This window comes from Plectropomus leopardus, chromosome 8 (genome assembly GCF_008729295.1).
Source record: "Plectropomus leopardus isolate mb chromosome 8, YSFRI_Pleo_2.0, whole genome shotgun sequence".
Classification (NCBI taxonomy): Eukaryota; Metazoa; Chordata; class Actinopteri; order Perciformes; family Serranidae; genus Plectropomus; species Plectropomus leopardus.
In genome coordinates, this window is record NC_056470.1 from 14,166,983 (window position 1) to 14,192,677 (window position 25,695).

The window sequence follows — 25,695 nt, forward strand, 5'->3', positions numbered from 1 at the left end:
GGTTTGTCATAAAGCAATGAGGCTTAGCTCCCTGTTTTTGGCAGGGATTAGTAACAGTTGTTTTTACTTCTTTGACAATGCAGGAAGTTTCCCAAACACAGTCCAAAAAAGGAGGGAAAAGACATCTCTTGTCTTAGCTTAAATATAACTTCACTCACATAAATATGAGCTTTGTAAAGTCTCCTCCATCCCTAGTTGGGATAAAATCCTAGCATCCAAGAAAAGTCCGGAACATACAATATCCGTTTAACAGAACCGGCACAGTCCCACAAAGAAAAAAAACATATACACATCCGATTGTGCATCACACGCCACTGGGCCTCAAAGGTTAAAACCGTATGAGAATATCCACTGGTCAGACGGGAGTACAGAAAGAAACATCTTCAAAGAGACTGCAGTTGAGTCACGGTGTCCTTTCACTTCCTTAAAAGGAACCCCTGAAAGAGCCAGTTCCTTTCAATAACTCCTTCAGAAAGGTGGAGGAAAAGAATCTTCCTTACAAAGAGACCTTTGTAGAAAGAGGAGGAAAGACACAGTAGGGTAGGGAAAGGAGCAGGTGGAAATGTGGCTGTCAGCCTCTTGTTGTCTCTGGCCTGCTGTTTCTCCTCTTAATAAGCAGCTGTACTGCCTGTTAAATGCAGATGTTTGTCATAGTACAGTCCTGGCTGTGAGGATTAACGCTGCAAGGTTGACCAAGGGAAATGCAGAGGACTCTGAAGCTGCTCCTGTGGCTATGGAGCCTGAAATACACCAACAGATAAAAATCAAACAGGTGTATATCTTGAAAGAAATGTTGCTCTGTAATCATGGTTGGAGTGTGATCGCAACGCATGTTTAGAGAGGTCTCAAGGTAATTATTAGACTAAAAAAAACACCCAGTAAGTCAATTATACAATGAATTCAGCACAAAGAAGTACAGTGTGGTGTGAGTACACAAATATGTCGATAGATGGCACTAGTACACTACACGCAGTTATGGCTGCTAGACTGGAGACATGTGGGGTGGGTACAGCATTAGACACAGTTTGATTAAAAAGAAAAAAAAACACACTCCAAAACAACCAGCTTCTGCCAATATTCTTTGCAAGTCTGATCCTATTCTATTGTTTGATGATATATATTTCTTAGTCTGTGGGTAAGAATTTTTTTTTTTTTACAGTTCAGACAACTGTAAACGCACAATATTCATACTTTGCGTCAAAGAGAAATGGCTTATTTGAAGACTCACCATTTTGCATCACATTTAATGGGGGAAAAACACCTCATACCAGAGTCAGAGAGACCAATTTATCTAAGCGCAGCAGCCTGAAATGACCATAATGCAATGCAGCTACAGAAGTTGTTGTGTTTACAGTGCATATTTTTACACTCACACATTAGTCTGTCAATTTAGGGAGAGGCAGACAAAAGAAATTGAGGGAAAACTGTACACAAAATAATTCTTCATATGCTCACAACACCAGTGTATGGGTGACTCCTAACTTGCTCAACTGAATTCATCTGCTTTTACACAGACGTCTCACAAACAGACATCATTTTCATGTTTCATGCCTCAGTGCTGTCCCACCTGCTATCTTGGGGATGGTAATCTGGCGGCTGCTGCTGCCTTCCCCTCCCTCACTGAAGGGTTTAATCTGGATAACGTAGTCCTGGTTGACCGGCAGTGACAACTCCAAGGAGGTGGTGTTGGTCTCCACCACACTGGGACGGCTGTGTTTGTCCTGGCTGTACATCACCTGCAGGAAGCAGTGAGGACAATGTGAGGCACGGTGTGAAGCCTCTCCACGCGTTATATGATTGGTCTCCGAGAGTGTTATTGTTGATCATCAGCAAGAAAATCTGAGTTCTTACTCTTGTTTCTTTCAGTCAGCTCCATGAGATGTAATGTGCGGACTCTGAAACTAGCAAGGATGAATCTTACTGTAGATAGATGAACATGGCTGTGATGGACCACCAGAGGAGAGAGTGCAGCAAAGATAAGGGGAGTGTAGAGATGCATCAATCCAGTCAACTGCAGCTTGACTCTGGAATTACTATATAGTGGGGGTTTCACCGAACACCCAACTAGTCTAATATCAAAATCACTAGTCAACATTGTGCGTTGCAGACAACTAATTGTTCATCTATATTCAGTCACAGTTCAGTATTGAAGCAGTTGTAACGCATCTACAGCAGGCATACTTTGCTGGTCTTGAGAAGCTGCAGTATTTATAAGTGCACTAACAGTAAACACTACTGTACATTCACTTGATATCTTTACTGTACATTCCTAACGCACACACACAAGCACATACTACCCTACACACTGGCTCTGCAATCCTCCAAAAGATCGATGCTACTCTAAGTCATAAATAAACAGAATTGAAGGTATTTAGAGAAGTAAATGCTGCTGCTATCCCTACAAGAAAGCAGTCACGTTGTTACTGCAGCACGTACGTCACCCCGACCACATGGGCCATACAAACACAAACAAGTCAGAGGACAATTACGAGACAGACAACTGGTGAATGTCATTCGGGATTTAACTAAATCGTATTGTGAGCATTACTGTTTTATAGTTTGTCAACAAGAAAATCTCACATGGATTTTTCTTCTTCTGTGTTAAGGAGTGCACAGACACACTGAAATGGAGCGGACCCTGTATCTCCAGCATGTGTGCTGGCGAATCCAATAAGATTGGCTCATTCGTTAACAGCCTCTCTGAGTCAACTGAAGACTCTGCTATTTCACCATACACTGTTTAAATAATGGATGTAGTGACCGCGACATCACCCATTACTTTGTGGACTGCCACTTTGAAATCAGCCATTTTGAATTTTTGGAGCCAGAAGTGACCATATTTGGACGAGAAGCTGAAGCTGTGGAGGAATGAGGGGTGGATCTGACTCAGATACTGTAGTGACGACTCAATGACAGCCTGTCACTCAAAGCAGCCCACCATAAAAAAACACAACATTTTTGGCCTTGATAAAATGTAAAAGGGTGAGTTATAAAACAAGCAATCAAAACAAACAAACAAACAAAAAAAATAACATCTCCATAAGGTTGTCATAAATGTTGACACTATAGATACCAAAACCATTTTTTTTGTACCAGGCTGTAAACATTGTTTATTTCTGCTGTGAAGTTTGGCATTTTAACATGGGGGTGGCTTCATTATTCAGCCCCTGAGGATGCTGCTTGTATTTCACCCATCCCCACATGGATCCCACCTATATGAGTGGACATGAATTGATCATTGTTATTGAGTGAGAAAAAGTATATGTTTATCTCCTGCGAATAATCGAATAGTTGACTACTCTTTGGGAGTAGTCGATAACTACTAAAATGCAGTAATCATGTATGCACTCTGATAAAGTAAGCCCTACTCTCAGGAGACCCCTCAATGTGGTGAGAGCATTGTGCTGCGACTGCAGACAATTGAGACACCAATTTCCCAGTTTTATATTCTACATGTAAGAGGCTTCAAATCATTGTCTGAACATTTTTCAGATTGATAAACCAAAGGGCACTTCAAAAGGATTCATAACAACCAGAAATACATTCTCTGAAGTAATCATCAAAATATGTATTATACATATGATGCTGCTAAAAATAAGTAAAATCTTACAAACTGGGAAGATGACAATCAAGGTGCAACTAGTATAATTTCCAAAAAAGACTCCCCTGCTGAGAAACAATCAGAAAGGTTGTGAATTTTTGTCTGTGGCTAAAAATAATGGGATGTGGGTGTTGTAGTTACCAAGGGATTGCTATTTTAAGGAGAGGAGCAATTTGTGGAGGACTTCAAAATTAAATGAATATGCAGCTTCACATCACACCACCATAAATTCAATATGAAATAGTTAGAACATGGTTTGTTGCACCTTCAAATTAAATGTAATTAACGCTAGGGTGAGAGGTTTAGGTGCTTCCTTGCTTATCAGCAAAATCAGTGTATTCAAAAATGAGTGCAGTCAAAACTGGAAAAAAAAAAGTAACGGAGCCCTCATCTGGAGTAAATGGAGCAGTTGACAGTCTGTCATTCTCTGTTATGTTACAATCTATAAAATCATTCACTCGTCAAAGCTGCAGTCCAGTTTAAGCACTCTCTAGCGTAAAAAATCTTTTACCTTATATCCTGTGACTTCTGACTCATTCTCCAGCGCGTGTACTTGGTCCCACCTCAGGATGACCTTGGAGTTGGAAGTGTTCCACATGATTTTCACTGGGGCTTGACTGGGTGCTGGAGGAGGAGGACGAGGAAAGGAAAGGTAAAGGAAGAGGAGGGAGAAAAACAACAAGCCACCCGCTCAATAAACAGTAAAGTCCAGAACCAACTAAGCATGAAGGAGATTTCTCATTATCAGTTTATCATCCCACTGTTAGGAGTGAGCAGTGACTCTAGGAATATGTGCGTGGGAGTGAGTGTGCAGCTGTTTGTGAGGGGGAAAATGAGGAAGACACGTGAGTGTGTAACAGACATATTAAAGGTGTGATATTAATTTACATTTATCTATTAGAGCATAAGGTTCTGCTCATCTGTCAGAGCCCTGTGAAGTTTTAAACATAAGTGGTTCCATGGAGAACTGTTACGATGAGCGGGTCCTGTTTTGTTTGAAACTTGGGCTCTGCAAGTACATGCACAAAGACACACATGTATACACTTATTGGCACGCGGGTGAAACGAGGAAAGTGTAAAGTGATATAAAGAGGAGTTAACTGTTTATAGGGAATCCCTCAACAGGAAACATCTCATCATTTTCCACCAAGGCCTGCCTGTCAAATCGCACAGTGTGACCGTGGATTAAACTGGCATCAACATCAAAGATTTGCATGTCTGTCAAATGACAGTAATGCTACATGATGTCCATCAGTTTCACACTATTCATTTTGATAAGACTTCAAATGTGGGGAGAAAGAGGGCTGTAAGACCTGCAACAAGGGCCCTTCAGAGGGAGTTGAACTCTGAACGTTGCAGTTAAATAAACCTAACTATAGATAAAGAGCAAACCTCTAAAGGATATCTTTAAAGGGACAGTTCACCCTAAAACAATTATTTCCCACTTATCTGTAGTGTTTATTAACCTAGATTGTTTTGGAGTGACATGCAGAGTGTTGAAAATATTAAATGGAACAAAACAAAACAAACAAACAAAACAAGCATCTGAAAAACTCAAGAGAGATGTCAGAAATCATGACCGGGTCACTCAAGATAATTGTTGTAAGCAGTTTTCTGTAGGAACTGTTTTCTTTCTAATGAGCTACATCCGCCAATCGTATCATTGTGCAGGAGGAAACCTGCATTCATGGATTAGGGGCTCATGCTTGTGACAGCACGACATGTAAACATTCATGGCGTCCTCCTTGGCGGAGCTGTAAGGTTAGCTTGCTCAGTAGTGCCAGGTGCTAGCAGTAGATGCATGCTTCTTTGAATAAACAGGTATTGATGTCTGTAAAAATGCATTTGCTGTTGAGTTTTTCCAAATGTTATATTTTTGTACTTTGAGCACCACAAGCGGAGTGGCATCTAGTTCCATTATATTAGACAGAAGGCAAACATCTCTATGGCTGATATGTCTAACACTCAGCAATTTACACCAAAACAATCTAGATTAATTAATAGCGCTATATGCAAGAGGAAAAATAAATATTTTTGATTTTGGGGTGGACTGTCCCTTTAAAGCAAAAATGTTCATCTTTCTTTAGGGTTGGGGGATATGGAGAATATTAAATATGACGATATTTTTGACCAAATACCTCATTATTGACATTGCAACAATACTGCAGGGTTGCCTATTGATGCTTACACAAAGCATTTACACAATGAGATTTTTGATAATCATCAGAAATGTGGGTGTAATGACTAAGTGTGTAAAGACAAATAACAGAACAGCTATAAATTATTTTACTTTCATGTAATGCAGCCTGTAAAACCAGGTAAAGACAACACTTATGATATTGAGATATCCAAAATCTAAGACAATATCTAGTCTCATACCATGATATCAGTATATTATTAATATATTGCCTAGCTCTATCTTCATTTAACTTACAGTGAAGAAATGCAAAAATCAAAAGCTCGATCTTTGACCAGTGTCTCATATGTTGATGGAATTGCATAATGAATTTCAGGATTTTTTTCACCACAGCCAACTAAAACTTGATTTTAAATCTTAAGAATTTATTTTGATGTTTTGAATATTTCCTACTTTCACTCTAATTACTGAAACATATTCTCTGAAAGGAAATTTAAACAAAATGACCATGCACCTTTAACCATAGGTAAAAACAAACTAAAACCATGCACAAAAAGTCACAGTCACCCCCCTCATTGTGTTGAGTGTCCTTACGTGGTTTCTTGGTGGTGACATTGACTATGATGCTCTGTGGACCGACTCCAGCACTGTTATAGGCCCGCAGGGACATGTAATAGGTACTGCTCCCCTCCAGATCCCTGATCAGCACTGAAGTTTTATTCCCCACTGTCCTGATCACACTGGCTGTGTCCTGCTTCTTCCTCTCACCCCAGTACTGCAACTAAACACACACAACACATACACAGATTATACTTTATCAGCTTGCCTCTGATTTGTTACTTAAAACTTCCATCTGTAACTGCACTATTATGGGCACAGACCATGGAGGACTTCATCATGCTCATATACTGCAGTTTACTCCATGAATGAATAATTATATAGATGCTAATGCAAAAAAGGTCATCACATTGTTATCCAAGATATAATGCCACTAGCTGTTGGCACTGCATTTGTGCAATTCCTATTGTGTGGGCATGTGTTGATTTGACCTCATAGCCCAGGATGCGTCTGCGGTTGTTGCTCCAGGCAAGCGGCTTCCAGGTGACCTCTACCTCGGACGCTGATACACTCCTCACCCTCAGCCTCCCTGGAGCTCTGCTGGGCTCTGAAAGACACACAGGATAGTCAGGATAAGGAGGAAGACACAGATTCACTTCCACCCACGTCCTCAGAATGACTTATTGAATACACTGTAGCTCCAGCCAATCTATCCATATCACTGTGTGAGGAGGAGTGAGTACTCCAATATTAAGTCCCAGAAAGTCCACTGCATACAATGTAACAGCGCCGAAAACTATAACGTTTAATATTCCTCATTAAATGTCAACAATTTAAAATTAAGTTCAGAAAAAAAACAGAGTTAACTAATAAAAAACTCATCTGATCTACTTCGTAAGACTGTGCAAGAGGGAACTGATCAGATAAGACGGACCGTGTGGGTCTCAGCAACTGCAAACAACCCAACAAACTGTCGCGAAATTTCAATTTAATTATTTCTGAATCCCAATTGGTGCTTAAAAATGTGTGACATGGCTGTTTTTCTATCTGAGCCCTGCCCACTTCAAACCAGTGGGACAAGCTCAGACAAAGTGAAAAAACACAAATTGTTTTAACTTTGGCAGAAAAGTTTTGTATTGATGTAGGACCACATAGATCATAGTCAGACAATGTTTGAAAAAATATGTTTTCTCAGACTTCCAAGGTGTTTGGAAACAGGATATTGGACTCAGTCCATAAAATACAAAACAATTTCCAGTGTTCACCTTTAGTGAGAGTATATAAAAATTGACGAGTGTAACCAGCAAGTTGTTGGTCTACGTCTTGTTCATGCATGGCTTTGCAGCACAGGGTATTTAAAGGAATACTTCACACTCTAAATGAGGATTTGTATATCAATTACTCACCCTGTGTTACGCTGATTTCTGGAAGAACTGTTTTTCTTACATGCCTCCACAGTTAACGAAGAATGCAAAAATGGAGAAAAAATATTTATTCATTTTATTCATAGGGGTCCGTGTTTAACAACAGCAAGACTACACCAATGAGCAGTGTATTATATAGATTTGGGATTCTTTGTTCACTGTAGGCATGTGAGATAAACAGTTTTCTTTCTTTAAAGGGTTTTCTTCATCATTTCAACATAACACAGGATTAGTAATTGATAGATGATCATTTGGGGGGTTAAGTATTCGTTTAAGATAACTGAAAATAAAATCTTATAAGACTCAAACTCATGCGATCTGCAATGACTGTGTTATACATTCCCAGAGTTTAGTTAACACGTCTTGCCATATAGTTGTAATAGTACACACCTTCCTCTGCGGAGTAGATGGTCGTCACTGGACTAAAGGGGCCCTCCCCCTTGTTGTTGTAAACCCCAACTTTGACTTGGTACGGGGAGAAGGGAGGGATGCTCTCATTCTTGAAGACATATCTAGAGGCATCTGGGGAAGTGACGGCAGCCTGCATCCAGCCCGGTGCCCCGAGTGGGCGGAAAGCCACCACATAGCCAAAGCCTGGACCGCTCTGCAGCTCCTCAGGAACAGGCTAAGGAGGTATGAGTCAGAGGGATGACTCAAGATGACTGATCTTAAAGATATTAATACCTAAAAGAAATGCAGCTATGCACGGATTATGGCACTTAGAGGAAAAGTGCTGAGGGTGGTACTGTACTTGCAAGCCTTGCACGAACTTATCACTCAGTCTGGTTAAGTGGTTTTTATACTGAGGAGGAATAAAATAGAGCTATCCAAACAGAGCTGTAAAGTTGTTCTTAATACTGTTCATTCCAGTATAAAATTTAAATAAATTAACAAACCAAAGTGAAGTCAGAAACATACAAATACTTAAGTCAAGGTAAAGCAAAAATAAATGTGTAATGAGTTTGTCACACCATAGAAAAATGTACAATTAACCACCCAGCCAAATTTGAGCAATTAAAACAATTGCCATGTATATGATACTAGGTTTCAAAATTGTGGAAAAAATCAGTATTCAATGTTCTGAGATGATTAGGGCTTGTCCGCAATAAAAGCTGAAATGAAGAGAAGCCAATTCTTAACAACGGACACTTGTTAGCTGCTACTTCAGAAGCAATCCCATACACACACCCTGGGAGGACACAAAGTCTGTAGTTGCACGGCACACACCCTCCAAACCAGGGAACGAGAGCCACTGCACGGCAACAGCCTCTTGTTCAGCAGGTAACAGCAGTTAATGATAGCACAAAGCACATACCAACATCATATATATATATAAAAATATACTGATGCTATGTGTGTTAATGTTAGTAGTAACATAGTTTTCATGAAGTAAAGAAGGGATTACATTAAGTATTATTACAGACCGTCATTGAGCATACTTCTAGGCCCACCCAAAAAAATCCTGGACACAGAAACAGTGAAACATGGTTGAACAGTCTAACTACTCCCCAATTCAGTACTGGACAATTCCCAGTCTTTTTACAAGTTTCAACAAGAATTTCTTACATGTATCCAGGACTTTAATTGTCCAAGTGAATATATATACATACATTAAAATCAATTTCAAGTGTGCATACGAATGTAGTACGAACAAGAACACATTCACATCAATATCAACTCACTTAAACACACAAACAAAAATTTAAAGTGTTTACCTCCCAAGTGATGACCAGCTCTGAACGTCCTCCACCGCCGCCATTCACTCTGGCCGGAGTAACCCTGGGAACTAACAGATTAACCACAGTGTTAGAAGTACGAGTTTGTAGGCGCGCCCAGTAGCTCACTTGGTAGAACAGGCGCCCCATGTACAAAGGCTATGTCCTCGCTGCAGTGGCCATTGGTTTGATTCCAACCTGCAGCCTTTGCTGCATGTTATCCCCTCTCTCTCCCCCTTTCACTCTATAACTTAAAAAAAAAAAGGCAAACAGCTGAGAAAAAAAATTGAAAAAAGCAAGTATAAAATAAGTATAAGTTTGTATAATCAAGTAACTGTAATTCAATAGAGTATTATGTTTCACTGTGTTTTTTTAAATGTCATTCAATGTAAAATGTAAAATTAACACTCTTTTTATCCCTTATGTGACTAGATTTGATGCATGTTGGTTGTGAACCAACGGCACTATATCTATTATGTGTGTTGTCTATGCACTGCCTGAAAAGGGACTTATTTTTCTCTCTCCACACAGACAAACAGGTGAAACTGTCAGACTGAAGCTGCCAGGCATCAACATATTTATTGTGAATTTAATTCATTCATGTGTTGTGTGCCCCTAAGAAAGCAGAGAATACACTGGTACAATACAGTTCTTTGAAGAGATCTAATTACCATCCTGAAGTAGGATCTCTCTGTATATAATGGGCGTAATTTGCAAACAATTAGTGTCACTGTTGGCAGCAGAGGAAACGTAAAGAGCTCCCGATACATACGCATTTCTTTGGTGCGCGCTTTTTTGGAGGGTTTGCTGGGCTCTCCTGTTCCTATGCTGTTGGTTGCCAGGACTCTGAACTCGTACTCCACCCAGGGACTCAAGTCAATGACAGTGGATGACAGCTGCTTCCCCCCAAGCAGCTCAGGAACTGAGAGACATCACAGAAATAACCTTTCATCAAAACCCTGCAAAGATCTGCCACTGAAAGTTAGCCAAGCTGGTGATGTGTTATTTACTGTCACTTCGTGTGTGGTGTTTGAAAAAGATACCAGTCACGCCCACTCACTCTTTTTTATCTGCTCCATAAACTTCACACAACCTACACTCAGACTGTCAGATGAAACCAGCCTACCAGTGGTAACGGCTTGCCACCCCAGAGAGAAGGGCGTTCTGGCCTGGATGGTGTAGCTCAGGATGGGGCTGTGGTTGTCCATCCCGGGTCCCCAGGACAGAGCAGCAGTGGTCTCTGTCATCTCAGTCACCTGACAGTCCACAGGGGGGCCTGGGGGACCTGGAGGGATGATTCATCAATGTTCACTTACAGAGGATGATATACTATACTGTAGTGATTAATGAAGAGGCGAGTGAGTGGGCCAGGCTTAAGGCAGATGTAACATAACTGATTAGAGACAGTCTTGGGACAATGTGAATGCAATACTGAAGTATCACCAGTCTTTAAAACAATGTTGCACTGATGGCAGAAAAGAAGCAAAAGAATCTACAAGCAGAACAAAATAAGTAGATTTTGCATCTCATGTTATATTTTTCTTAGGTGGGGTATAATTTAGAGAATAAAAAGACCATAACATGCCCTACAGCCGTGGTTCCCAATGGAAGGATCAGATTCACTCCAAGGGTTTGCAGTGTAACTCATGGGGGGTCATGAGACTATTATCAGGATTGGACAGACGAAAACATATGTGTAAAATCATATTCATTCTTCTCTTCTTCACCTCTTCTAAAGACTGAAATAAAACAATCTAAGGATATTATAATGGAGATTAACAAATGCACAACTCATAACATACAGTACGTAAATGTGTGATGAAGGGTCATAAATAAATATTGCTTGATTTTAAGGGCTTAGACATCAAAAAGGTTGGAAACCACTGCTGCACAGGGTTTCCTGTAGGTGGGCAAAGGTAAGTAAGTGCTTCAAACACACACACTTAAAAGTATGAATCAAGAAATAAATCAAGACAAATAAGTTACAATATAAAAACCAGCACAATGAGAGACAGACCACACTATAACAAAGCAGAACATAAGACAGAGATGGAGATCTAAAAAAAAGGCTTGCCTTTAGTGATAGCTTTTTAGAAGCTAAGTAAAACAGTCAAAAGACTCAGCAAATCTAATGAAGTGATAAAGATGATTCCAAAGTGTTGGGGCTTAAACAGTGAATACACGATCACTTTTGTTTTGCAGTCGAAGTGTGGGATGGATATGAGGAGATCAGAAATGTAACTGTGGGAAGATCATGTACTACCTTATATGTAATCAACAAAATCTTATAGTATATCCTGAATTTTACAGGAAGTCAAAAGAAGGATACGAGAACAAGTGTAATATGTGACTGACGGTTCTAGTTAATTGCCTTGCAGCTACATTTTGAACCAACTGGAAATGATTTAGGGCAGCTTGACTGATGCACTGAACAGGGAATTAAAATAAACGGGAGAAAATTAAGTACGAATTAATGTTTCAAGATCTGTAATGGACAAGATACATTTGATGCTCACACTATTTTTCAACTGAAGAAAAAAGATTGGACAAGCTTCGTAACATGATGGTCAAAAGTCATATACCCTTCAAAGATGATGACAAGATTCTGTAGGGATTTGGCTTTGACACAGGGCAACCCTTTTTGTGATTAGGTGTCACGCAAGGGTCACCAATTGTTAAAGTATGGCTATCGGAAATAATTAATGGTTACTAAAATTCTTAGTAGCAGGTTTGATATGTTAAAATGTTAAAATATCCTCAGTCAAAATAAATAAATTAAATGAAACCACACACCAAAACACCAAAGTAAATAAAAGACTCTTGGGCTCTGTTAACAATGTTGCAATAAAAGAAATATTAAATATTTGACCTGAAAGAGGAGTCACTAATTCCTTATTGTCATTTTTTTGGTACCACTGTCTTTAAACAAAGTTGACGTACTGGCTCATTAAATTAAGTTGAATTCCATTTATAATTTTATTTATAGCCCAATATCACGAATTACAATTTGCCTCAGATCTCAGTACAAGATATTACATCCTCTGTCCCAGGAGCGTCACAGCAGATAAGTAATAAACACCCCCTCAAAAGACCTGTAATGGGGTAAAAATGGAAGAAACCAGAGGCAATGCAACTGAAGAGGAATTCCTCTCCCAGGACGGAGGGACGTGTAATAGATATGTGTACACAACACACAAAAATGGGCTCTCCTCTTTCACTCTACTTAAACCCAAAATGCTCCCACACCGAAGCTGTGGAGTGAAACCAGACTGGATTTATTCTTCCAAACTTTCTGGCTGGTCAGTAACCATCAGTAGGAGTTGCCTGAGGCCTGCCCATGGTGAAACTCAGACACAGAAAGCAAACAACAGGGCAGAAGCAGTCTGACCAAACTGATAGAAAATATGTCCCAGAATAGTTTTTTACTACTTATTTGGCTTAAGGTCCGGTGAAAAAAAAGCTTAGGCGCAGCAACCAAATGTTATAATGGTTAGCACAACCCTGTTGTTGTTCTAGTATCATACTTTTTGTAAACAAACAAACAAACGCAGATATCAAGGTCAGAAAAAATGACTGACGTCACAACCTTTTGTCTATATATTGTACAATTAGGGTTACAGCAGCATAAGATTTTCACGGTATGATAACTGTCACAGAAAATATCATGGTTTCATTGTATCACAGTATTACAGAATTATTACTACTATTATTAGTCAGAATGACCCTTTAAGGAATGAAAACAGAAGTGTTAGTTTTGTTTGAACAAATGCTTTATCACTTTAATTAAGACCTGAAACAACTTTTTAATGTAAATTTGTGTAAAAAGTCTCCCTTTTGAAAATGACATGAAATAAACATGAGATTCTCTATCCATTTGCATTTTTTTTCTTTTTATCATAGATAAGCCAGTGAACACTGTATAATAATTGTCTATTTTCATATCACCGTATACCTTCAAACTGGTATAAGGCTGCAAAACTAAATACAATTAGTTAAAAACATAATTATTGTGACAGGCCTGGGAGGGAGGACAGATGATTTAGGTTATTGGGTTTGGTTGAGGGATAAATCGATGTATCATTGGCAAAACAGTGACACGGCTCATCTAAAAAGCTGCTGAAATCTTTCTGCCCACAATGTGCCTCCAACATGCAAATTATATGATTATGGCATATATTAGCAGGTCAAATTTTGCTGTAATTATAGATTTTATTATTATTCATAGATTATTTTTTCATTCACTGTGATATACAGCAGAGTGATGATGTCAAGGCTTGTTTTTGTCACTATTGTATAGGAGACTACTGCCATACATTCAGTTATAGTACTTGTGTTTATACTCCTTCATTTACTATGAAAGAGAGTGACGTTCTTGGCTAGCGGAGGGTTGGTAGTAGAGACGTCTTGGCTAAATACAGCTATACATTATCGCTGCATTTCTTAATGCAGAAAAACAAATCTGACAGCAAGGTTTGATTCCTTTTCAGCATGAGGAAGAGGGACATCCTTACCTCTGACTACCACATCAGTGGCAATAGACACGCTGTCCACCTTCGTCTGAACTGCACACGTATATTTCCCAGCATGCCTCAGCTGAATGTTGCGGATCATGATGTCACCAGCCGACCGCTGTGAGTGCACATTAGAAAAAAACATAAAAGAGTAAGAGTGAAGGAAAAATTGTGAAATGCTGCAAAATGAACTAAAATTACTGCAGAAACAAGTGCAATGTCACAGTGATTTCTCCGGCATTCAGTTTGTTACATTATGGAGGAGAAGGGCAAGTCTATGGACACACCAAGTGACTGAGTGAAGGTTTTTGTGATGACATTTCTTTGTGGGGAGTTAAAAAGCTTCTTTCAGCTCTATCCCTTTTATCCCCTCCGATTCCATTTACTCAACAGACAACCATTCAATGCCAAATGTATTATTAGCTTTGAACTTTCAAGTTAGCGCTAATGTTAAGTTGATGTCTTATCTATGAAAGTAAGGGACTGTGAAACAGTATGAGACTTGATAATGACTTTGATGTATAATCGGGGACATTTTATAGAGATGAAAATTTATTTTGCAAGTCATTCACTCTTTGAAACTCCCTGCCATCATTAAAATAATATAACTGGGAATGGAGTGGGTCACAGATCTCTCACTTTGGCAAATTTCATAAACAGCATAAAAAAGAACCTCCAAGCTTGCTTATTACCTAAAGTGAGACTCTAAAAAGCCCTGCAAAATGCAGTAATCATATGTCTTGTGGCTTTTAGACATAAAATAAAAAGGTAAATGGCATTCTCTCTCACATACATATCTACAAGGCAGTGCAATTGCTTTATGTTAAGGCTGACTTTCATGCTTTATGGGGTGTTGGGTTACATAGAAAAAAATATGAGCAAAATAGAAACTGCAATATTAGATAAGTACAAGTAACACTGATATTTTTCTCACTCAATACTGAAAATGCTGACTTTGTTTTACTGGGGTTTGCCAACACATCCTTCAGTCAGCCTTTTCGCCTTCCTTTCATCTCAAAGAAGGATTTCACTGCTGGAAAGAAGGTCTTTTTTTTTCTTTCTTTCTTTTTTTCTTTTTTTTTAAAGAAAACTACACTTTCTATGCAGTAGAAAAACAAAAAAATACCTTTAAAAAAAAGATGCTTTATGACCAGAGAAAACTGAGAAAGGGTTGAGGTGTTCCCTTTTGATCAAGAGGTAGAAAACCTACAACTTAACTGCAGCACTGCAGTGTATCGGACCTATAAGCACTCCCACCGGCTGGTGACGTGTAGGCTTGGCCATTTTTACACAGGAAAATAATATGGGAGCTGGCTGGAAAACAAATGATCTTGAATTACAGTTGACAGTAAGCCAAAATATGTTTCTGAAAACATTTTAGGCAAACGCACTGTTTTCAGCCACAGTTTTTACAATACAGGTGACAGTTTGGTACCAAACAATGCACTAAAATACGTTTCTGAGCAATTCAATAACAGAATCCTGGTTTCTATTTTATCAGCACTGCCGAGTTTTACAATTTTATCTGAGTTTCAGACAGGGAAAGAGAAAGAAAGAGAGACAAAGAGAGAGGCGTCTCTCTCTCATTCTGTCTCTATAGTATTTGTGTCTGTTCCATGGTGGCAGGGATACAAAAAGGCAAAAGTACAATCTGTAGTTTGAGCAACAGCCCTAATGGCAGCTGAGATATAAAAAGGATGATGAATTGGACAGGTATCCCTTTAAGTAAAAAAGTGAATCAGACCAAAAACATTCAGCCCTGCATCAGAAAGTACATTTCAGTTTATTCTATACTGTTGTGCTTAAACAAAAATCTTTTGATTTCAGTTGCGGATGAACAATTACATACCTGACAAACACAATGAGGACCATTATTATTATTATCAATCACAGCCCTTTTAGTAGTGTGACTGCAGCTCTAGCAGCAAAAAATAGCCCTACAAAATACAAGAAACACATCTCTATTTAAAGCTGCAAACTGTTATAACCAAACAGGAGAGTAGGCTGTAGCCAACAGTGAGATTGGTGTAAATAATGCTGGAGGCTTACGGTTTTCATATTGTTCACAATTGCATGATATAGTAATACATAGGAATGCTTATCCTTTTCTAGGGCACAAGTTTCTTGTGTTTTAGTTGAATATTCCCTACCAGTGGAATTAAATGATGACACGAAGTTTTTAACTGCCTCGTGTCATCATTTCAATAGTAAATCTGAAAATAACATCAGCCTATTTATTATGAGTGGACCGAGTTTACTTCCTTCCATTTCTGAGCCATAATGCAATGCTCAAAGAACTTAATGCATGATGTGTACTCAAGGAGTAATACTACAACATTGAGGTATAACAATTCTTGCAATGTTATATGACTAAATCAGCTACTTAGAACAGATCCTTTTCAGTTTACTCTGTGTTGGATCAAAGATGCAACACAGAGTAAACTTGGATCTGATTTTTGAAACAGATATATGAATATTTAGGAAATATATATAGAGGATATAAAAAGTCAAAACACTGGGATTCAGACATCGAGGAGAGCAGTACTTAAATCTGAAGGCCTTTGCACACCAAGTACATACTTTTTGTTTGCATATTTTAATTATTAGGCACAGATACTATGTCCGATGTTTGATTGTTCTATAAAACAACAGGTAAAATGAAGAAACACATTTGCTTCCTTGTTTCTCACTACTATCTTTGTCGTGTTTGTTGCAGATGTATTTGTCCTGCGCGTTATATCACATTTTCTTTAGTGCTTCTTGGTCAAACAACTCTTTAACCAGCTTTTGACAGACGCAAAGAAACTCCGAAAATCAGAGCTGTTTAATGATAGACGTTGAAGTTTTGTATTTGGTGCGTAAACGTGGTTGACACAACGTGAGGTCGTATCTAATTTTTAAATTTTAGACAATTTTTATACGAAAAGAGAGGGCTCTATCTTATGCTCAGCACGTGGTAGTGTCAGACCAGAACATCCTTTAAATAACAAATGTACCTGCACCCATCTGTGCACCCCTGGGCGTGTTGGTCTTAAAGTGAGGTGTGGTCAGGCACACTGTTGGTGATTGCTATTTTGAGGCAACAGAAGGCGAATGCGCCATTGACCAAATAAAAGCTGGTCTGAAGTGAAAGGCACAGTCTGCTCCTGCATTTTAAAGGACAGATTATTCAGGTAGAAAGATCAGCTGGCTCTTCCCATTTCTGCTTGATTTTTATGCTGAGTGGCGAGCTTTGATTACTCCTCCCCCTAACGTCACTGTACACTTTTCTGCATTGTAAGGCCATTCTGGAGGTTACAAAAAATTTAATTAAACCTGCACCGCCACATCCTCTCATTAATGGTTTACTTCTGCTGCTTTTGGTGGATATCTGCTGCTTCGACAAATTACCTGTTCACGCGCCTTCACTTCGCGCACAAGCAGATCAGTTTCTTCAGCAGAACACCTCTTACATCTGTTATTCGCTGAATCCGTCATTTGGATTACAATCCGCCAATTCCTGGCACACCTGGCTTTTAAAGGGAATTGGAGCTGACGCACAGATTGGTTAATTCATGTTCCGCCCAAAAAGACACCCATGACTAATTCAGAGTATAAATACAATCCCTTTGCGCCACGTGCCGCAGTGGGCTTTTGCACCCCCTAGACGCATTAACGCCATGCGCTTTAGATTGTCTAAATAGGACCCATGGTGTACAAAGGCCTCACAGTAGCTACAATGCCTACAATTTACATATAGTTATAGAGTTCACAGCAGACTATCAATATCGAAAAGCATTTTATACTCTGCTCCAAAACAAAGCAAATGTGAAAAATGTTGTTTTGCTCACTACATTTCCATATACAGTAGATCAGAAAAGTTTAAATAATGTGACCAGCCACCATCTATATGTCAGTAGTTCCACTACAACCACATGTTGGCATGGGTTTGGTGCAGAGGAGTCAAGTGTTTCACTGAACTGTGGGGCTACATGCAATTATACAGCTTGTGTTGTTGTTATCGTGCCGGATACAAAAAAAGAAAAACAACAAGAGGTGATAGAGAAGCCAAGACCTCATAATTGCTTTTCCTAATTAAAAGAGAAAAATTAGTTGGTGTTAGATGATCAAACGTAACACATGGCTGAGCACTGCATAATGAGTTCCTTGGTTGCTGCTTTGTCAATGGAGGAGGTGTTATTAACAAGCAGCAACAGGCAAACATAGAGTCCTCTTGTTCAGTAAAAAAAAAAAAACATCTCATCTGTATAATTCATCATGAACCAGCTTTCAATACTTTGCCCCTTTAAAGATAAAGCTGAAATTAAACTGTAGAGAAATGAGACGTAAATGTGTTAACGATTGTTTTAATGGAGTTCAAATAGCTCATTTCCTTGTGAGTCACTATAAACCTCTGTATATGTGTAAGATTTCTTCTACAAAAGACAGCAGATATGTAAAGACATTTTGGATATTAAAATGAAATGTTTCACATATGACTTTGCTTTAAGCCTGTCTTTAGATGCTGAAAGCTTTTTTAAAATAGTAAAGTCACAACAGTCTCTAAGTTCAAGTGGAAACAGATTTGTCAAGAGGATATAAATGTACATATTTTTTTTAAACTTAGGAAATGCTACCCGGCCAACACAAGAATCCAATGCTTAAAATATATTTTTCTAGTTTTGCCATTATATGGAGTTCAAAGGTAAATTAAACAACTCAGAAACTTGAGTGCAGCCTATACAATTTCTGAAGAACACTTGTGAATTTGATTTAAAAGGGAGGTTCAAGTGCAACTTCCAGAGTGCATTATATATTTTGTTCATGTCTTACCCTGAATACACAGAGACACAGAGGACCCAAGGACATTAGTGCACTTACCCCACCAACTTTTTCAAAATATGCCCAGTGGCTTCCGAAGTGGATTAGCTGCTCGTTAAAGAACCAGGTGAACTTGAGGTCCAGGGTGGGGTCATGAGACACCTGGCAGGGCAGCACGATGCTCTCACCAACAGTCACGTCGAGATGACCTGCTGGACTGGTGATCACAGTTGGCTCTGTAAACAGGGAGCACAGAGTTAGAAAGCAGGGGCATATTGAAGGGGAACGCTACCTGAATTAAGAATTCCAATATAATATTTTCATGGCCTAGGAAGGTTTTATCAGTATTTGTGAACACGAGCTAGTCTCTCTCACAGCCAGAAACCAGAGAGGTAAGTCTAAAACTTGTGATGTCATCAAGTATACAGTCTGGAACTGCTCCTTAAAAAAAAAATCAATCTAGGCAGCAACAGACCAGAAACTTCCTTGAGATAAAGAATCGGAGACTGATTTTGTTTTTCTTATATCCAAATGAACTTTATTCTACTGAAGTGATCTCTGTTCTGAAACAGACAAAATTACAAAATTTGTACTTGTGGCAGGAACACCCTGTTTCACGTACATAAAAAAAAATGGTGCTGAGCAAACATTGCCTTAATTACGTTTTTAGACACCTAAGAAAAATAAATAAAAATTGGTATCACTTAAAGTATACAGTATATTTGAAATATTCTAACTGTGTTACCTAGCCATCAGACAGCCCTTTATGATGGGAAACTAAAGTCATTATCTCATCGCCACCAGACTCCACTGACAAAAACAGTCATTTCACATCTCAAGGAAGTTGCTGGTCTATTGCTGCCTAGATTGATTTTTTTTTTTTCTTTACCTTGGTCCATAGACTGTATATAAAGATGGACGAAATGACAGTTCGCCTAAAGTGTAACACTTCAATCTCAGTCATCCCCTGGTGTCTGTCTGCAGTATAGGTCATAAGGCCCGCCCCTCCATGTTAGTGATTGGTACATGCACAAAACTGAAAACTATAAGTACACGCATAACACATTTGTCCTAAAGTCTGTTTCAGTTACTGGGGGTAGTTCTCATTACTCGGATGTTTTTTCAAGTGATCGTTTTTATGACTAGTTTGGTTTTAACGAGTTATTCAGTTCTACAAAAAGGCTATTTTCCACCATGATTGACAGCTGTATGTACCAATCCATGCGCTCACATTCAAAGGGGCTGCTTGCAATTGGTCAGACAGGTGTTTTAGTAGGAACTCCATCACCACGGATATCACTACTACGCAGACTCCAGCTCTGAATAACATCACCAGCACAAGATGGCAGTCCGTATCCCAAATATTTAGGGGGCACGTTGTCTTTTTAGGTGGCTTAATATGTTTTGCTGCTGCCCCATCCACAGCAGTAGTTTTTTTGGATTAGAGAGAGTTGTTTATGTTCACTTATGTATTTGGATTGTCTTAAACTGTGGGAATAACGTATGAATTTTGAAAATGGGCGTAGCCACACTTTAACAAAGTAGACATACCTTTTCCACACTGTATGCTGAATGTAATGTATACAATAAAGTTCTCTCAGTTAGCTTGTTTTTACTTCTTTATGTTCTCTGAACTTGAAGAAATAACTGCAAAAACATACCACGCTCATAAACTAAGGCTGCCCTTCGTCAAACCCTGACCTGGCTGTAAAACAAACAAGATAAATTACTTTTGAATCTGCCAGAGACCGTTTGTTGCATGTCTTTCTGTGAGTTTCATAAATCAGAGTATGGTCTGATATATCACTGAACAACAGACAGAGTAAAATAAACAAACAAAAGAAAAAAACTCAACCATTACGGCAGGTCAGATCAGAGTCTATAATTTGGCTCTGTTTGTGCAGAGACAAAAAGCCATCCTATTTCATCCTCAGCGTGGTGCGCATCAACATAATCTTAGGGCCGTCTCGGCTGGGTGTCTCATTCAACAGCAGCGCGGTGCACAGAATATAGCGCAGTCTGAGAGGCCCATACACCAGTCCACTGTGAATTATGCATGCATGTCATAAGCAACTAATGGACAGGCAAGCCAATGCAGCATGTCAGGGGGAGTAAAGGTCTATATTCAGCTCTGTCAAAACAAGCCAGCTTGTTTATCTCGCACCCCCTAAGGAGAACCGACTGGTCATGGCAGTGCATTCCAGGTGAGTCGTAGGAAAGTTTGGCACCAGATGCGAAATGAGAGGAGTAAAACTTTCTGCTTCCGATTGCTAAGCTGTCACGCTCATTTCCTGTTATGACTGGAAGGAAAATCACAAATTGGCTCCCTCATTCCCTTCAGCGTGCTCCGTGCAGGGCAGTCCTCATTCTGTAAACCTATGGAATGACAATATATTTCAAACAACCATTAAAAGTAGTTTTTATTGCAAAGAAACATGTTGGATTTTAATGTTTCCATTTGAATTAGCATTGAAATTGGATGCGTTGTTATGTCCAAAAATCTGCGTCCTGAGGAAGCCGATCTTAAATAGCACGCCTGAGGTTTAAGTCAAAATATCACGTTTGGGATTTCATGCTAACTGACATAAACCTCTGGAGGAATCTCAGGAATGATTCGCACCTGAGACACCAGGTGCAAAGGAAATTGCAATTAATTAGATAGGAGGATAAAAACCCTTACAGTCCTGATGCGTAGTGCAACAATCAGAATTTTCAAACTAAATTGAAATTAAATTATAAAAGAGCAAAAGTATGAAACAATGGATTGCTACTTAACTGAGATGAAATGTTCAATTTTGCTAATCAATTTAATTAAATAATTTGGTTGATTAATAATTTCTTTTGTCATTGCCAAGCAAAGATGTGAAAACATTTACTGTTTTCCACACATCTGAGCATTAGCATTAGAGATAATACACAGATGAGCTTACGTTGATATGTTTGTTACAAAATGCTATGTGCATTTGTAAACATACACACACTTTGTAACGTGTGCAGCACTTTTTGAAAATGTCATGAATGCAGAGGGCAGATGTGGCGATGGCTCACAGGAAACATTCTTGGACACTGTTGCATGGACGCTATTTCTACATTCAGCTTTTAAGGACTACAAGTGGGCATTTAACAGTGGTTTAGTTGGAATCTTATTATTTTTCAATACTTGCCCATTTTATTTTAGTAAAATAAAGTTTTTAGTTTACTGCTTATCAAATGTCCTACTTGAGGAATTTCTCTACTTTGTTACCATTATAAAGTGAAATTTATTTGGTTTGGATTGTAGAATGAACAAAATAACAAGAAGACCTTGACCTGGGCTCTGGGATATTGCAATGACATTTTACACCCTAAAGAATTCATCAATTTGTTTAAAGTAAATTATCACTAGTTGCAGTCCTAATTAACAGTAAAAGTGTTGTATCATAACGTTACTGATACATTGACCTATAAGCCATAACTGGTAACATCATGTTGGTTACATTAAACTGACACTGAGTAATATTTTAGAAAATCACTTCATGCTTTTAAATCCCTATTCTGAAAAGTACCATGGTTATGCAGCGTCTTAAATCTGTACTTGAATTAATATATATTTTACCTCACACCTCTGAATAATGTTATAAATACACACACATACAGATATACAGTACACTGTATAAAGGCACCATGCATACATGTTAAGAGGCTGTGGGGGAAAAAAAAGAAAGCAAAATTGGGCTGCTACGCCAGCCAATTTGCAATTCAAAAAACTTGTGAAGAGGAATCACCAAAAGGCATTTTAATAGAGCACTGTTGTTGACTCTGCTCTTTAGAAAGACCTAGAAAATTCATTGCACTGCAGAAGTGTGTGATTTAAATGGATTGAAATCTTAAACAAACCGAGCACGGCATGAGCCGCCGTGCAAAAAAAAAAAAAAAAAAGAAGGCATGAATTAAACATCGAGGTGCATGAATGCAATGAGCCTTGTGTCTCGCTTCCTCTAGCCACAGCCAATCAACTAATTGGACTGTATACACGTCAGGTATGAGGAGTGCTGTAGCGACTGCTATAAAGACGGCTGCCGTGCTGTTTGTTCATCAAGTGTGCAGAGAGGGTCAGTGTTGGTTAATTTTAAATGCAGTGCTGGTCGGTTTTGTCTCGCAGCTCTTGTGACAGACTGCCAGATCATTTGGTCTTTGTTCCTCCAAAATATTGACAACCGTAAATGATGTGTTAGTTTATTACAAGAGCTGGACAATAAAACCTGCAGGACTCCTGATGTTCAAATGGATTACATAAAAGGTTTTAACACAAGACAGCCAATCCTATTCCTAAAATACATGACAAAAGCAACCAAGCTGTTGATGCTTAATATAACGCATGCTTGATGTAATTGTACTGTGTAGTATAATAGTGATATTGCCTCAATAAATTGACTATTTCTATAACAGTATCATTTGCTGTATGTGTAAGCGCAATTGTTGCCAAGGAAACAGCTATTGGGAATAAAATAGACAATAAACAAGCAATATTCAGCTGTCATTTACAGTAAACCGACCAGGGTTGATGCTTGAAGACAAGGAAATGATATTTTACCTTTAACCAAAAGGCTGCCAGCACTGCTCGCTACTCCAAACTGGTTTCTAGCAACACACGTGTAGAGTCCAGCATCCATTTTAGTGACATTGGAAATCCGTAGGCTGCCGTTATCCAAAACTGTAACTCTGTGGGGAAAAAGAATATATGTATATATGTCACCATATCAGGCCAACTGACAGTGCACCAGTGTTGGGTTAATACAGTTCAACTGGCATACAGCTCTACTCATGGAAGCTCGCGTGGCTGTCATTTTAAATATATATTCAAAGTGCATAAAAATCTACTCTAAATGAGCAAGTCCAGTGTCCTAAAGCATTTCAACTTTAGCCTGGAGTTTATCTCAGCAAATTTTAATTGGCTCCCTGTGCTTCAGTGTGACATAAGGAGAAGCTCAGTGTGAAGTGTTACAGTTTGATTCCTCAGCACTGAGTTGATAAGAACAGTGCAGGATAGGAAGTAAAGTCTCATTTCGAGTTCAAGGGGATATCAACGGGGATTCCAAATAACTGCATGTTATAGATATACTCAGACTGTATAAGTGTAAGTGTTATGTTAGAAATATTGCTTCTGCAGACATGAATACCAAATGAAACAGGAGCATGATTTTCCATATAAGTGGGCTGTTACCTAAGAAACTCTGCTTGTCACATACGCTGCACTACAAGCATCTAAGATATTAATTTAATACAGTTCATCTAGCACTCATGCATACAGTGCTGCGTGATGGTTAAGACACCTCACCCTACATTAGGACAAAAAAACACATTTAACAGAGTTGTGGTCCCAAAGATTCAATCAAACCTTAATTTTCAAAGCAGCACTGAGGTCATTTAGATGATATAATTTTAGGTTCATACATAATGACAAGCGATGACTGCTTAGAGGTTTGCAGCTATTAATTTCTAAACTTCTAAAAAAAAGAAGCAAACAGTAAAACTAAAAATAAACCTACAGTACAGCAACCCTAGAGAGAAATCTAGTTTGGTTGACTAAAGCTTCTTAGAAAAAAGTAGTTCAAACTTCTTTGCATAATCAAACTGACAATGTACATGTGATACAAACATTCTATTAAAACACAAAGCAGAAAATCCCTGCTTACAAAAAATGCCATTCGATTACAAAAAGTGGCCACTTGTTCAGAGATCATACATAAACAAAAAATAAAACACACCACTATTCATTGGGAAAGCACAAGAAATGTCAGCTTTGGTTTTGAATACAATGTCCATCACTTAAACACCTGCCCTCGGAAACTAGAGTCCAGGTAGCACTAACCAGGATTACTCAATTAGCCAGGTAACTTTGAAAATAGCGTGCAAAAATTGCTTTAAGCATTTGTTGATAAACAGCAATAGACAATACTTCTCAGTAATTGTGGTCAAAGGGGGTTCAACCACAGTAAAGAGGCAATGATAAAGTAAAAATAAAAATATCATTCCCTTGCTTTTATAGCCCTAATATCTTTGTAGTTTCAGTGGTTGACTGCACAAAAATGGCAATAAAAAAAAGTAATTAAATGACTTGAATCACAAATATGAATGCATTAATGCAATATGAATGTAGACGAATTTCCAGAAAGCTACTGCAAAACTACTAGTTTAATTACTATAGCTGCCCCTTAAAGGTCAGAGATTAGAATCATCAGTTGAGCAGTCAGGCACATTTTGGTCATCAGATTTCGATGTCGAGTCCTCTTTCATATCACGCTACTCTTTGGTACAGAGCGCTTTGGACATGCAGACAGAGGCGCAGAGGCAGAGTGACTCTTCACCGAGGCTCTGAGGTAACTTAGTCTTCTCTCTTCTGCCTTTAGGTGATGAATTTGCAGCTCATCACAACTTAATATGACACAGTCTCTGGCTTTTGTTTAATATTTAGTGTTGGCAGAAAATGTTGTTGCACATTGTTGATCCGTTGTTAGTGCAGTGAGCTTGTTTACTACATTACATGAATGCCACTGTCTCACTGAAGGTCCTGCTGAGCCTGTTCCAACTTTAAAACTTTATACGGAAAAAAAAAAGGAATTGTCAAATATTCACATTTAATGGCCAAATCTGATTCGACTGACATAACTCTGAGACGGGTACAGCCCTATTAATTACATGTAGCTCACTACTCTCCAACACTGCGAACAACAACTACTTCTACTAGGATCAAACCCGGCCAGTTATTGGATATAATCCGATACAATCCGAGTCCTGTATGTGCTGGGGAAATTTCACCAGCAGAGAAACAAATTGGACCCGCCTGGTTGTGTGGTAATAAGTTGAACCTCTATGACAGATTGCACCAGCGAGTCCAAATTACAAAGACTCTCATTTCATCTGTTGGTGTCATCAGTCAAGCCTGACAGATTCCCTCCGACAGAGAGAG

General features: G+C 38.8%; 1 protein-coding gene across 1 annotated transcript in view; it reads right to left on the reverse strand.

The window, feature by feature from the left end:
* Window positions 1-440: 440 nt before the first annotated feature.
* The window catches only part of cntn3a.1 (contactin 3a, tandem duplicate 1), a 103,203-nt gene continuing 77,948 nt past the window's right edge, over window positions 441-25,695 (reverse strand). The window contains exons 12-23 of the mRNA XM_042491562.1: window positions 23,320-23,447; window positions 18,807-18,982; window positions 13,947-14,064; window positions 10,562-10,720; window positions 10,208-10,357; window positions 9,436-9,506; window positions 8,111-8,345; window positions 6,788-6,903; window positions 6,333-6,519; window positions 4,113-4,225; window positions 1,568-1,736; window positions 441-740 (exon numbers count right to left, since the gene is read on the reverse strand). Of these exons, the coding sequence (XP_042347496.1) occupies window positions 649-740; window positions 1,568-1,736; window positions 4,113-4,225; window positions 6,333-6,519; window positions 6,788-6,903; window positions 8,111-8,345; window positions 9,436-9,506; window positions 10,208-10,357; window positions 10,562-10,720; window positions 13,947-14,064; window positions 18,807-18,982; window positions 23,320-23,447 (1,714 nt within the window). The 3' untranslated portion in view covers window positions 441-648. The remainder of the gene's footprint in view (window positions 741-1,567; window positions 1,737-4,112; window positions 4,226-6,332; window positions 6,520-6,787; window positions 6,904-8,110; window positions 8,346-9,435; window positions 9,507-10,207; window positions 10,358-10,561; window positions 10,721-13,946; window positions 14,065-18,806; window positions 18,983-23,319; window positions 23,448-25,695) is intronic.